The 14,272-nt window shown below is 35.7% G+C and overlaps 1 protein-coding gene across 2 annotated transcripts in view; it reads right to left on the reverse strand.

Moving 5' to 3' along the window:
• Positions 1-14,272, reverse strand: part of sgg (glycogen synthase kinase 3 beta homolog shaggy) — a 40,279-nt gene that overhangs the window by 7,941 nt on the left and 18,066 nt on the right. The window contains exons 1-6 of one of the 2 annotated variants that reach the window (XM_019044423.2): positions 11,754-11,908; positions 10,881-11,071; positions 9,939-10,022; positions 8,281-8,391; positions 7,489-7,726; positions 6,112-6,305 (exon numbers count right to left, since the gene is read on the reverse strand). In XM_019044423.2, the coding sequence (XP_018899968.1) occupies positions 6,112-6,305; positions 7,489-7,726; positions 8,281-8,391; positions 9,939-10,022; positions 10,881-11,071; positions 11,754-11,826 (891 nt within the window). In that variant the 5' untranslated portion in view covers positions 11,827-11,908. Of the gene's footprint in view, positions 1-6,111; positions 6,306-7,488; positions 7,727-8,280; positions 8,392-9,938; positions 10,023-10,880; positions 11,072-11,753; positions 11,909-14,272 lie in introns of those variants that run through there. The other variant, XM_019044422.2, reaches the window with a different exon arrangement.

A 14,272-nucleotide genomic window follows, 5' to 3' on the forward strand; every position in this document is an offset into this window, starting at 1 on the left:
CGAAACTTTCTGAATGTTTAAAAAGTGTGGCCCGAGTTGAAAATGAGAGAATGTTCTGACAAATAAAATAAAAGATTAAGAGACGTTGGAACTAAATTAGTTAGCTAGCTTCTTTAAAGTGGCAAGAGATGTGCCATCTTGATTCCTGGACTTAGTTTGGATGCAAAGATGAAAGTTGCGCACTCCTTGCAGCATTGCTAAGTTGGTCACCCCAACCCTCTAATCTATTCATTTTTAAAGCCATTACAATAATTTTTGTGTATGTCTACGGCAACTTTACAGCTATCACAAGTATTAGGTTGCATTCTATTTTGTCTGGAGCTTCTGATTGAGTTTGTCCAATTCTTCTGAAGAACATCTGATATATACATAAAGATTAATATTAACACCTTCCAAAACAGCATTCATCACTAACTCATCAACAATCAGCAATAATTTAGAGGCTAGCAAAAAAACCTCTGAAAAATGGTGCCTTTTTTTCACCCTTGAATTAATTGTGCGTCCTTCAGTTCTGATTTTAAAATATTGATAGGTATTGTCCAGAACAATATTCACGAGTGATATCCAAGGATTTTAAACAATTTTTGTCGGGAAGTATATGAACTTTTAAGCCATTGAAGATTCCGTCTTAGGAGAATCATACAAGCAAAATTTCTGTGAACGAAGTCCTTGTCAAAACTTACAACATTTAGTAAAAAGGGACTAGGATGAATATCGAACGGAACAAACAAGGAGCTAGGACTCGATGGTGAAGTAAAAAATAGATTTGTAAAATGGTTGACAAACGTTTTTCACTCCAGAAAACGCACTGATCAGTTTGTACTCATCAATCTAGCACAGTAAATATCAATGCTGCAACTGGAAAAACACATGTTTTGCTTAGAGATATTGTAGATTTTGTCTCATGTGTATTTTATTTTTTTCAATGATTCAATGATAACCTAGCATCACTGTTAAAGCAATTCTTGAGTAATTTTTCAAGAATATTCTCTGAAAATTTTATATAGAGTTATCAAGTGAAAGTCTCCGTGGAAAAAAAAGGTGCATTACGAGCAGAACTTTTATTTAACACCACAATCAAGATATATGATTTCTAACATCTTTTGATTCATAAATTTAAACATGATAAAGAAAAAAGAGTGGAGGGAGAAAAAACAAGACTAAGAGATCAATGAGACGTGATGCAAGTGAACATTAACAAACAACACTAAAAGATGTACACGGCACAAATGAATAGGCTTGTGCGAAAGAACAATTGATGCCCATTGCATTTTTCCACCATTACAATTGCTCATTTTCCATTGAGCAGGGTTGAGTTGGCAAGATCATAAGTTGATAAAATATGACAAAAAGTTAGATACAGCCAAAGTCTTATAAGGATCTTACAAAATTTCGTTTGCAAAGCTATATACAAACGTAAAGCTTTGTAGGTAATTACATTCCCTACAAGATGCCCACAAGACTTAGTCCATCTTAAACATTCTGTCTTCTTACGTCAGCTCATTTTTGACTTAGGGAGCTGATCCTGCAAGTCTGTTTTCTTAATGACCTTCCAATTACACTCCTAGGATTAGACAGTAAATAATTCATTGATTTTTGCACTTCAGACTACTGGTTAAAAACAGAGCCACCTAAATGCGATCTTGGCATCTAGAAGCACAAAAACGGGTGCAAGAAAAAACTTCGCTACAGAGTATGCCTTCTTGCAATTTTAGTGTTTGGTCGTCAGTTCGTTGGTTGTAATGACAATACCCAAAAGGCCAGAGGTTCTCGATAAAAGGACACAAAGTAGTTGAAGCTTTTTAGCTGAATGATGATATCAAATTCTAAAGCTTATTGAGAACTCACCAGGGATTCTCCACTTATTCAGCTCTTTTTCTAGATCGTCTTTTATTTTATTGAGTTTATTTGTAATACTAGAGATATCTTAACCTGCAGAATTTGAGAATGAAGACGATTCATCCTCCCAAAATAAGTCTTTTAAAACTAAAACCTTTTAACAATTACCTCAAAGATCATTGGGCTAGTAGATTGAGTTTTCCATCGAAATACATGTTGACAGATGGATGTTCCCAGAATACATGCACATCAAACATTGAGATAACTTTACTTATTTGACTGAAAAATGCTCAAAATTAAGGTACAAATATCATTATTGAGGGAGAGTCGGTTGTAACTTTGAGGGACCATTGCAGAATTTAAAGTTGAGTGCTCTCACACAAGTACAAAAATTATTTTTTAAAACAAATCAATAAGCAAAAATGCATAATATGAAAGAATGAGGCCCCTAGATTCTGCAAGGGTTAAACTAACTACTCATTTTCAAAATACTTCTAACTATGCCTCAATCAAAGAAATTTTTTTCATACTGATGATCCCTGCTGACATCTATTCACTGTCTCAACAGTTGAGCATTTCTACACAGATTAGTATGAAAGACCGAATCAAAAAACCGAAAGACATGGTAAAGAAATGAGGTGCATAGTACGAAAAATGAGAAAGGAGGAAGGAAAAAGAAAGAAATGATGAAAAAACAGAAAAGAAAAATCTGAACTAAAAGCTTGCAAGCACGTCGCATTTGATCACTTACTCTTATTTTTTGTTGGTTCGATTTTTTAGACAGACCTATCTGCTGGAGCATAAACTGAAAGGCGACCAATGAAATAATTTCATTTTAAAACGATGACAATTCATTATTAAAATAAACAATAAAAAAAGGAAAGAAACACAAAAACAGAAGGTATCTTCAAAATCGGATTGAAAAATGATCAGAAACGAAAATTTTGAATTTGTAAGTCCATTTGAGGTTCATAATTATGAGAAGACTTGATAAATAATGAGGAATCTATATGACAGTGCTCCATACAAAATGTTTTCAATAAGTTTCCAAACTAGAGCCGCCCTAGCTTTTAAAGATGCTTAGTCAAATAATTTTGTTTTAATTGAAAAGCTTTAACTTTCAAGAGTACACTGATTTTCGGGGTCATGAAATATGTATGGTCAATTTTATTACCGCATCATTTTTTCAGGAAAAGGTCCCTGGAAAGGATTTCCTGGTCTGCAATTTTTTTTCAGACAAGAAAAAAATCGAAATTTCAAATGAAAAGGAAAGCAAAATCACTGACATGATCATCACATCTTTTTAAAAACTGTGGTGTAGAGTACCATAGATTTTTAACTTCTAATATTACTGCAAATGTTGATTTTAATTGTGATGTTACACAATTCTGTGCAAAAATGTTGGGAAGAAGTAGACCTGCCTGGTGACAAGGCAGCAATTAAAGCTCCAGCTGAAAAAGGACTTTTTGCCAAAAAAAGGCATTTAGAGAAAACGCAACAAAAGTTATGTTTGTGGTAAGTTGCAAAGCCTTTGCAGCAAAGGAATTTAAGTTTGATGATTTTTTGGAGATGAACTCATTACTTTCAAGGCTGTCCGGTTAGTTTTGAGATAATGATTTTGTTTTTTCACAAAAATCTATGAGATTTACGAAAAAGCAGGAGAATGAATGGTCTTTGCATTAAAGGGTGCGAGGATTAAAAGCATCTTGGAATTTTTCTGGTTAGAGATGGCTGTGGAATGGACAAAAAATATACAGAATTATGCCCAGAAGGGGATCCTTTCATGTTTGGACATTAATTGAAGCCATCTATTTTTTGGAAGAATTTTTCAAGTAAAAATCACTGAGCAGAGCAAACACGTTACAAAAAAAATAAGGGACAGTGTAACAATACCCTAAAGATTATTGATTTTCAATGGGCCTAAGGTGAGCTTGATTGGGCCTTTTTTAGGGTCAGGACAGCGCTAGTCAAAGACATTTTCGAACACATCTTGCATCATGTAACATTTATTATGAGCAGAATTTATTTTTCAATTATTAAAATTTGGGAAGAGCTGGACCAGTGGAAGACTTCAACTTTACACTCCTTGGCTTTAGATCAGAAAAAAATCATTTAAGGCGGAAAGTATAGCATAATGACGAAACTTGAATTTAAAGAAAAAATGCAACAGCAGGCTTAAATGCACAAAATGCTTCAAATGCAATGTTAGACTCTACTAGAATATTGGAAAAATCATTCTCAAAGTTTTAGAGAGGAATACTGTCACAGAATGCGGACAGAAGATGTTTTTTCCTGTTTATTCGATGAAGCTGACCAAGCTGAGGGTTTTGACGGACCTTGATGATACATATCATAAATTAGAAGGTCAGAATGCTTACATAGGCAGTTTGTTTCATATTGTTACCCAAAGGATCCAGAGAAAAGTATAATCCCGTTTCTCAGTAAAAATGTTTTTCATGAATAGAATACTTGTCATTTGAAGTTTAATTTAAATTAAAATAATAATAATAATAAAAATTTTAAAAAATGTATTATGAAGCGTGTACACCTAGTTTTGAAACAGCTAAAAGAAAATTGACCATAGATCAACAATACTGATAGAAAGATAATATATGAAATTTTAAACGTTAAATTCTATCTAAAATTGAAATTCTCATGTTGGTATGAAAAAGTTTATTCCAGCAAAATTTCTCCTTTCCTAGAAAAATTAAATTTTTCCTTGACGACGTAGTGTTACGATCACAAAATAGCTGCCCAAGTGGACTTTGCTTCCACCTTGCATTAACACCCGTACACAGTGTTGCTGGTAGTATTACTTTTAGGATGACTTAGTCAGCTAGTGCATAGTGCTAGTGCACAAACAATTTAGGACTATTGTCCTAACTTTTTCAATGCTTCCAGACTTATTTTGAAATTTCCTCATTGTTGCAGGACTTTCCTGAATTCTCCGACTTGAAAAAACCCTGAACACTTAGTCAACTTAGTCTAAGTTGACCCTTAAACACACCATCTCTTTGTCCTAATGATTCCAGACTCAAACCTCCATTGTTTGTGGTACATCTTACTATGCTATTATGATACTAACATTATCCATATAAATATTGAGCTGTAATATAACGATAGACTCAAGCTTTTAGTTACTGATTTGATGAAACTAACTTTACCTGCTCATTTCTCTTGTAATGATAAGCATACTGGTTCGTAAAATTTACAATTAACATGGATACTAGTATGGCTGATTTTTGACCTAGTCTTCTTGTGGCTCACAATCAGCTAAAATGACAGCTGCTTGGAAGGACACTACACAATTGTGAGTTTGAATTTTCTTACGTGAGGTTGGTTTTTGGAGGCTTTAATGGTTTAGTGAACATTTTACGGTCCTACTTCTGATTAAAGGGAGCTTCAGCAAGATACGACAAATTTTCAAGAAATTCACTCCAGATTACAAGTATATTTTCTCGTAATTCAGAGTGGACTAGGCATCTATAACACAGCTTCTTGTGGCTACAGACCATATTCTAATTGGTCAAGGGCTTATCCACTTTCAAAAGGCGCGTGAATACCAGCTCTAAGTTCTAGGATTCTAGTTCAATTGCAGCACAATTCTTAGCCCAGCAGCGGAAAGATTGCAGTAACTTGTGATCATCTAAAAATTTTACTTTCAGCAGGAAAAAAATACTCAAAGAAAACTATTGGTATTTAGGGCAAGGTGTAAGAAACTATACATCTGAGAGGAGCAATATTCTCAGATTCTGGTTTTTGGTTCAATTCAACAAGGCTTGTGACACTAATAACACACATAGGGACAATCCATACATAACATCACACTGAATTTCAGAATTTTAAGCTCCCTCTTCCTTGCCTTGCAGGTCTGCGACTCTTTCTAAAATATTAATTCACGTTTCCCTAGACTCTCCTTTGTACGTAAAAATTGGCATCTTAAATCATCATTTGTGCAAAAACTATCAACGTTTCCCTAGACTCTCCTTTGTACGTAAAAATTGGCATCTTAAATCATCATTTGTGCAAAAACTATCAACAATTCTTGGAGAAAAATTGAGGCCATGTACCAATTTTTGGCGCACTGTCTAACAGCCTTAGACCCTTCCCCTTTAGAGCATTTCATAATTTGTGTGCGGCTCCTTAAACATTACCTGTGTTTCAAAACTAAATCAACAGACAATAAATTGATCATTAGAATACAAATGCCAGAGAGGACACTTGCAATTCTGATCTTTACCTAGCCACAAGATGATCTTTAGCAGAACTTACCTTTTGCCAAGGATGTGATTTGATCTGCGGAAATTTAAATTCAGTATAATTTGGGTTCATCATATGTATTTCTTCTTTTGACGGTGTGCCAAGAACTTTGATGATTTCGACTAACTGGTCAACACCAGAATCACCAGGGAATATTGGCTGGCCAAGTAGTAACTCTGCTAGGACACAACCTGCACTCCAGACATCTATAAGAAAAAAGAAAAGAAGATTAAATTAGTTTAAAAAGAAATTCAAGTAGTGTCACTGGAGTCACTTTGTTTCCTCAAAGATCAAGGATGACAAGTATCCTTACATATTAAAATTTCCTGATTTTTCAAGGTTAATAACAAAAAATATCTTGAATTTTCCATGATATTTGGCATATAAAATGCTTCCTTTATGGATGTAATATCAAAAAGCTATGAGAATAACGCTTTTAGTTGAGACAATGTCATTCTTCAAGAGGAGATACTTCAAGGTTAGGAACTAAAATTTTCTGAACTTCAAGGCTGGAGCATTTGCATACTTGATAGGGTTTTTCTTCGAGCTTTCAGGATATCTTGAATAGTTGTCACACAGCATAAACTTGACGTTCATAATCTATTCTTTCTTTCTCTCTTCCTTTCTTCCCTTCCTATTCTGACCTCTATAAGAAAGTATTCACAAGGGGAGGCTTAGAAAAGGCTGCTGCCAATTTTGATCAGGTGTCCTGTGAAACATAGATCAAAGGCACTTGACTCGCAGGTGCTTTTCCTTTTTTCCGGATGAGCCTCTAACTATTATGTTGGTTTTTCTTTCTCTTCATTTAAAGAGGATGGCAACCTTAAAAACAAGTTTGGCTAAAAAGGAAAATGTGCAATGAATGATGCCAAAATCCGTTTGCGAATAACTGCATTTGTTGAGCCACTAACGCGAGAAAACAGCTGACAATGAGTGCGTGACGTCATGAGATCCATCTTGCATTTTGCAGTCTGCACGCTGTCTCCGTTGTCAAGTGGCCAACGCATATTCGCAACAAGTTATTAGTTCGCCCAGATCTCGCTCACTCCTGGCCGACTCTTTTTCTTTGCTTGTCTGTGACAATTGTGGCGATTTCGGGGTGCCAAGAGTAAACGCGCCAGACTTTTGAGTTGTGTGCGTATGAACTGCAGTTGCACCTGGAGCACATGACATCACCAGTCAACCTTACAATCCTACATTTCTCTGCCGATATTGCGAATTTTTCATTCGGGACAGAGCCATTTTCCTTCTTATACCTTCCCGCTTCAATTTTTAACACTATCTCATTTTCGATTTTAGGGTTTCTGTCCCCTTTAACTCCTTTAAGTATGAAAACAAAAGAACAAAAAAGCAAATTGAGAAGACACTGATGAATCGGATGTTGCTTACCAATTTTTGTGGTGTAATCAATAGCACCAAAAATGAGTTCTGGTGCACGGTAGTAGCGAGAACAAATATAGGACACATTTGGCTCTCCTTTGATTAGATGTTTTGCTGATCCAAAGTCACACAACTTCAGCACCCCAGTCTCAGGATCCAACAATAAATTTTGAGGTTTAATATCTCGGTGACATATTCCTAACGCATGAATGTACGCTAAACTTCGGAATAACTGATACATATACAACTGAAAATTACAAAATAAAAAACCAAATAAGAAACATGATAGATTAAGAGCATTAAATAAATGAATCAGATAATGATAAAAGTTGACAAGACACAAATAGTTCATAGTAAAAACATGAATCTGCCTACATAATCCAATATCAGGGATAAATTTTCTGATAAGACATGAAGGAAAAATTGTAGGCATGTACAGATCCTCTCAACTTCATATTATCAGAGGATTTTGAGATGTTATGACTAGCCCTAAAATTGCAAACTGAAAAGGTTGTAGAATAAATGAAGGAGTTTTCATCACTCTTCAGCGACCAAAATCCAAAACTACTATGCACTGAATGTTGTTTATAGTCCTTCATCAAATATATTATGTGGTCTAAAAAATGACAGCACTTGATTATAGAACTGAGACATGCTTAAGGTTAAATTCGGTCCATTTTTAAGTAGTAAAAAAGCATGTTGATTAATATGAAGAGTACAGAGGGGAAAAAGGCGATTTCATGCTGCGTTTTCACAGCTGTCTAAACCCAACAGGTAAAAAAAAATGCAACGAAAGCATACCTTGATAAAACTAATAGGTATAATTTGTTTGGTTTTACTGTAATGTCTGGCCACTTTATATACAGTTTCAGGAATAAACTCCAACACTAAATTCAGGTAAACCTCATCTTTCTGTTGAAGAAAAAACAAAATATCAATGATTAGTACAAAATATCTAAAAGACAGAAAAAGAAAAAACAACATATGAGTCTCTTTATAAAGAAGCTACACATAGATGCTATTCTTTAGATCCTTCTCAAGACACTGTTTGAAAGTAACCGAAATAAAAACAGACTAAAAAGAGAGCAGGCGTGTCTATGAAATGACTGTATTTGAGAGACATTTACACTTTTTCGGTAGGTTGTTCTTGAGCAGGGGATGACAGTTGACAAGTTAGGACACTTATCAAAGTGGATATGAAGGAGCAATGGGTCAGTTGTGCTAGTTAGGTCAGATTGGCAAAAATTAATAAGATCTGTCCAAATGCCAAATATATAGTATTAAGGCAGATGCCGCCTATCGCAAAGTATGACTTGTGATATTATTCACCACAGTAGTGCATACACTTGTTTCTTCCACTTTGGTTTCATTCGTGTTTCATATTGAGCAACAGTTCAAATGTTTTTATCATTGATTGATGAAACCCAGGTAGGGGGTTGTATTCTGATAGAGATGTGGGACTGTTGCTATGGGTATGTGCACATCGTGCCGCACCCGTGGCAACAGTAGCAATGGAAGCAAAAGATCTCCTCAATCTTCAATGCAACAGCTACAAAACTGCAACATTTCTCCTGGATATAGCGTAAAAAATTTAAGAAAATCACTTTTCAACCTTGTTTTTCTCAGAATTGGCTCATAAAATTAGTTTCGCTCAGGTAGATGTAAGGAACATCAAATCAAAATTTAGCCAGCACCAAATTTCTAGGTAATTCGTGCATAGTCCTTTGCCATTCATTTTATGGGTCTGTTTCATGCTAGAGATACAGCTAAATAAATAGACCTCCATAGGTAAGATAGCACAAAAATAGCGATGGGCTCATCAAAATAGTCTGATATCCCCTCTTTTGCCTTCAATTTATGTAACAGGCTCTCATATATTCCCTGCTCTTGCGGCTAATATCAGTTTGCCGAGAAAAAGGCGCTAGAGAGCCTAACCAATATAAACGAACAATATTGCAAACTGTTACAAACTCTCCTCGTCTATAATTTCTATTGAGTTTATTTTTGCAACACAAGGAAATAGAGGAGAGACAAATGCTTACAAACGATTGAAATCATACGAGAGAAGAAGTTTGTAAGATTGTTCATTTAGGTTAGGTAGTCTTACATCTTTTTCTGTGCAAACAAGGTCATCATCAACTGAGAAAAACTGCCAGCAAATGCAGGAAAGGAGAGAAAGTGATAACAAACCATGCAAATTGGATACTGAAGATTGGATTTAAAATTCTTTTGATGAGCCCATTGTAATTTCGGTGTGATTTTGCCTACAGAAAGTCTAATCACTTGGTTGTATTTCTTGCATGCGCTAGCCCCCTTCCTTAATCACGATAAATATGAAGAAACTTAAATTCACACTGTCAAAGGATTACATGTGCTAGTTTCTCTCATTTCTTGAAACCTGCAAATTCAATTTAAAGGTGAGGAAATGTGTTATACATAAATTAAACAGGATTACATACCTTATCACCGCTGGAGTAGAAAAAGTATTTTAATTTAACTATATTACAATGTTCTAGACGTCTCATTATTTGTAGCTCCCGATTCTGTTGAGGAAAATAAACCGAAATAAATAATTCAGACTGCAGGAGATAAAATCAATAAGTACAGAGGTTAAATCACAAGATCAATTAATAATGTAGAGGGGGTTCAGCAAATATGTAATGTATTTTAAAATTATTTGAAACTTGGTTAAGGTGTGTTGGCATGGATCAGGAGATGGCTTGCCCTCAATAAGGGGGTCAGAAGACGAGTTTACTTCCATTTTTTTTTCTTAAATTAAATTAAATGATTGTCCCACTATGTTATGCACACAAGTCGGTTGCCAATCATATTTCTTGGTGGTCTCTTAAAAAAAAAAACTCTTTTTTAAAAGGTATCTCTATATTCAAGGGTGACTTGATTTTTTTAAAAAAAAATACTTGATAATTAGATGAAGTTTTTCAAAAATGGTCTCAGCCTGCCCTGTAAACAATAGGAGTAGAGGAAATAAGTATAATGAAGAAAATATTCTCTCCTCTCCCCCTGCAAAAAAAAATCCAACAGTGAGCATCAGGTGGCCTCTAGATTGCCAGGATACTGAGAAATATTTTTTTCCTGATGGAATTTGTTGGCCTAGGAACATTTCTAGGTTTGCTTCAGATTAATTATTTTCCTCTTCTCACTCACATGGAGGACCTAAAAATTAATTTCAACTAGTCGAATGAACATTTTTGTTGACATGAATTCCAGTTTCCCTTTGAAAATAAGACAGAAACTAGTATTTTTCATCATAAATTTGGATTTTCAACACATTAATTTTTGGTAACATTCCAATTCCAAATAAACAAAGGAATATTGTAATTATCATTTTCTCTTCCCTATGTTGAAGATAATTTTATTATTTTCTCACACACAATACTTACTTTAAAACGTTTGTCTTGGAGTACTTTTTTAATAGCAATCATCTCATTAGTTTCACAGAGCTTCGCCGAATATACGACTCCGAAACTTCCATTTCCGATTACCCTAATTACAGTATAAGAAACTTCTAACGGTCTATCCGGTCCTTGACCTGGTGTTGCAACAACTGTCGACATTTTGCTCCCATCTTTACCTGCACAAAAAGGAGAGCAAAGTTTATTTAGTAACAATGTAAGATTGATTGAAAGAAAGCAACACAGTAAAAACAAGTTCAAAATTTTCATTATCAACGCAACGTCCAGGTTTGAAAAATAATCCCCTTATAAAATATAAAATGATTATGACTAAGTAAGACTTGTGGCACAAAAGAGGAAATTTACATGAATAGCTATGACTTTCCCTCTTACTGAGGAAATTTTTTAAATCCTTACATGCTTTTTTGCTCCCTCACTAACTCCTTCATTTGTTATCATCATATCACTTAAAAATTATGAAATTAAAAAACATCAGAAACGGAAATAAAGAAGAGGATATTAGAAAGACAGAAAATAAAAGAAAGGAGACTGATCGAGGTAAATTATACCAAACGAGATCTGAATGAATGCCAGCAAAACTTGTAATAACCCACCAAATCCACCCTTGCTATAACCTCACTTCAAAGTGCACAGTGAGGACAGTTTAAATCCCATAAGAATAAGATGCAAAATTAAGATTTGCGAATTTCACGGAATTCAGTTGAGTAAAATTTCCCTCTGTTAAAAATGAAAATGAAAAATTGTATGTATTTCAGCTGATCTTTCTAATCATGACAGAAAAATTGCCAAGTAGTGTTAGGATTGGATTAACCTAATATTGGAGATGCTTGATGGCAATACCTTCAGTGATAGTTAGAGAATCCGATAAAGATTTATGCAGGATATCAGAGGACATTTCACTCAAAGATTTCATACTTCACACCGTGTAAAAGCATGGAAGGACACCACAAAACAGAAAGGGCATTGGTGAATCCACCGTTTAAATTGAGGCTTGATGAAAAATGGACTTTAACGAAGCAGGACACAATTTGATGTTGATTTTAAAAAAAATCCGATTGCTGCCATTGATAGAACCTTAAACGATAGAATGAAGAGCGAGGAAAAACTTAAAAGAAAACTAAGAAGCTAATTTCGATCACTTGATTTCAGACATGGTTGGGAGAGGGCAAAAAATAGACGAGTTATAACTTCAGCGAGAGAGAAAAATTCAATTGGCAGCTGCACAATTCCGAAGATAGCACAAATTTGGAGAGAAATTTGCGGATTTTCGAAAGTAAAAGGAAGTAAAGAAAAGGGGGAATGCCTCGAGAAAGTGATTGAAAAATGTAAATTGATTGGGACTAACACAGTGACCTGTGCTAGGGGGGGAGACCGTTCGACTGAGTTTTATAAATACACCTTTACTCCACTCAAGACCTTCAGTTGACAATGACCCATATATACAATGATGTGCTCTCTGATGCATTCCCTGCGTATGTTGGGTCAGTGGTATGAGTTGAGCCCCATCGTAACAGTCAGCTGAAAAAAGGGTGAGTTCTTCCCATTCCGTCGAGAGGAAAACACCGCGTATCAGCTATCGTGTACTTATCAAGATACCGAGAACCTACCAAAACTTAGCACCTAAGATGCGTTAGAGGAGCTCGCTTCAAAATGGACAGCCAACCACCTCATGAGGAATTTTCAAGTTCTTTAACGTCATCATGTGTCAAAGAGTACATAGAGTCGTAATGTAATAGGACGAGTTGGCGCCACTTTTAAGCATTTTCAAAGTCCCTGGTTCCGAGACTCCTGTGTCACGCCGGGTCACTTTTTCGACATATAATCGATTGTTTTCGAGCCATCTGATGTAGACAAAAAGGATAGGAATTACTACGTATTCTACATCGCCATTTTGGCTCGAAAGTGTATCGAAAAAGTGACCGAAGCTCGGCGCACACCGGGCTCGAAACTCGTCGACCAAAACATGACGCTAGCTCTCCCATTTACATTACGACTCTATGTACTCAATGTTTTGTGTGCAAGACAAGATGGGATGCACCGTCAGAATTTTCTGGGTTTCACGATTTCCGAACGAATGAGAAAAGTTGCTGATATGACGTACAGTGGCGCGACGTGCTCAGCAATGTATCGATCGATCTGCTACTTAAACCTGTGGAAAAATATCGATATTCAGGGTGTTCGCAACGAATACCTTAATACTCGATTCTTAACCTTCGCTACAAATGGGGGAGTATCTACAAACAATCATTCACGCCCCGCCACTGATGACGTACGAAAGAGATGCTCTAATAGAACATATTTTTTTTTTCTTTCTGTCCGTCGCGACTATTCACCTTGTAATCAGAGGGAGGGGTCAGAATTTTATGACCCGGGCTGCAGAAGCAGCCCAGGCATGTAAAACCGGAGATGTTCACGTAGGAAAGAAGAGTCGTCAAAATCATATTCGCGGACGTCACCGAGGTAAAATTTGGCGACCCGACAAGGCATAAAACGTTGAATACGTGAAATTAATGAGACTTGCCCATCCTTTTGATTCGTTCAGGAAGTAAAAAATAAATATTCTCTCGCGAATGTGGTCGACAAATTTAAACTGCTTAGTATTTACGAAAGGAGAAGCTGCCACGAAGAACTCTGCAAAACTTGGGATGCACCAAGTAGATTCAGTTCCAAGTATTATTCGAAAAATTGGCTCGTCGATTCCTTGTTAAAGAGTTTCCAACAGACGGAGTAAGCAAAATGAGAAACGTTGAGCCACCAAAAAAAAGAGAGGGCGTGTATCATCACACAACACATATATACGTGTATTCAATCACTTGCAGTGTTAGTAAAATGCATTTATTTTAAGGAGCAAAAAGAACGGGGAAAAATTTATAGAATACAAAAGGAAAGAAGGAGCAAGCATAAAAACCCGAACTGATCTGATTATTTCTTCTATTTGGGAGCCTTCAGACCTGAAAAGTTCGAAATGTTTATTTCTTTGAGAGAATATCTAATACTTATAATACTTGAAAAGTTCAAGATGCATTGCAAATACCTACAATGCGAATTCTCCTCCTCCTGTTGTTCGGAAAATGCAAAGGAAGATGGTGTCCCATCAAAGTATTTGTACAGAATTTTAGATATACATGAAATTCATTCTCCATCTTTAAAATCCCGCGTATATCTGGTTGCCTCTTGTGGTAAAAGGGGGGGGGGGTGTTTATTAACGGATGACTAAATAAATAGGAAATTGATGCAACCGAGAAATTTCGGTGGCTAGAAAGTGCTTCGGATGATCTTAGACGGATTCGGAGACAACGTCATGCGGTGCATCGAATGATTCCAAACAAAACAGTAACCGAAGAATCCGGAACAGATGG

This window comes from Bemisia tabaci, chromosome 3, assembly GCF_918797505.1.
Source record: "Bemisia tabaci chromosome 3, PGI_BMITA_v3".
Classification (NCBI taxonomy): domain Eukaryota; kingdom Metazoa; phylum Arthropoda; class Insecta; order Hemiptera; family Aleyrodidae; genus Bemisia; species Bemisia tabaci.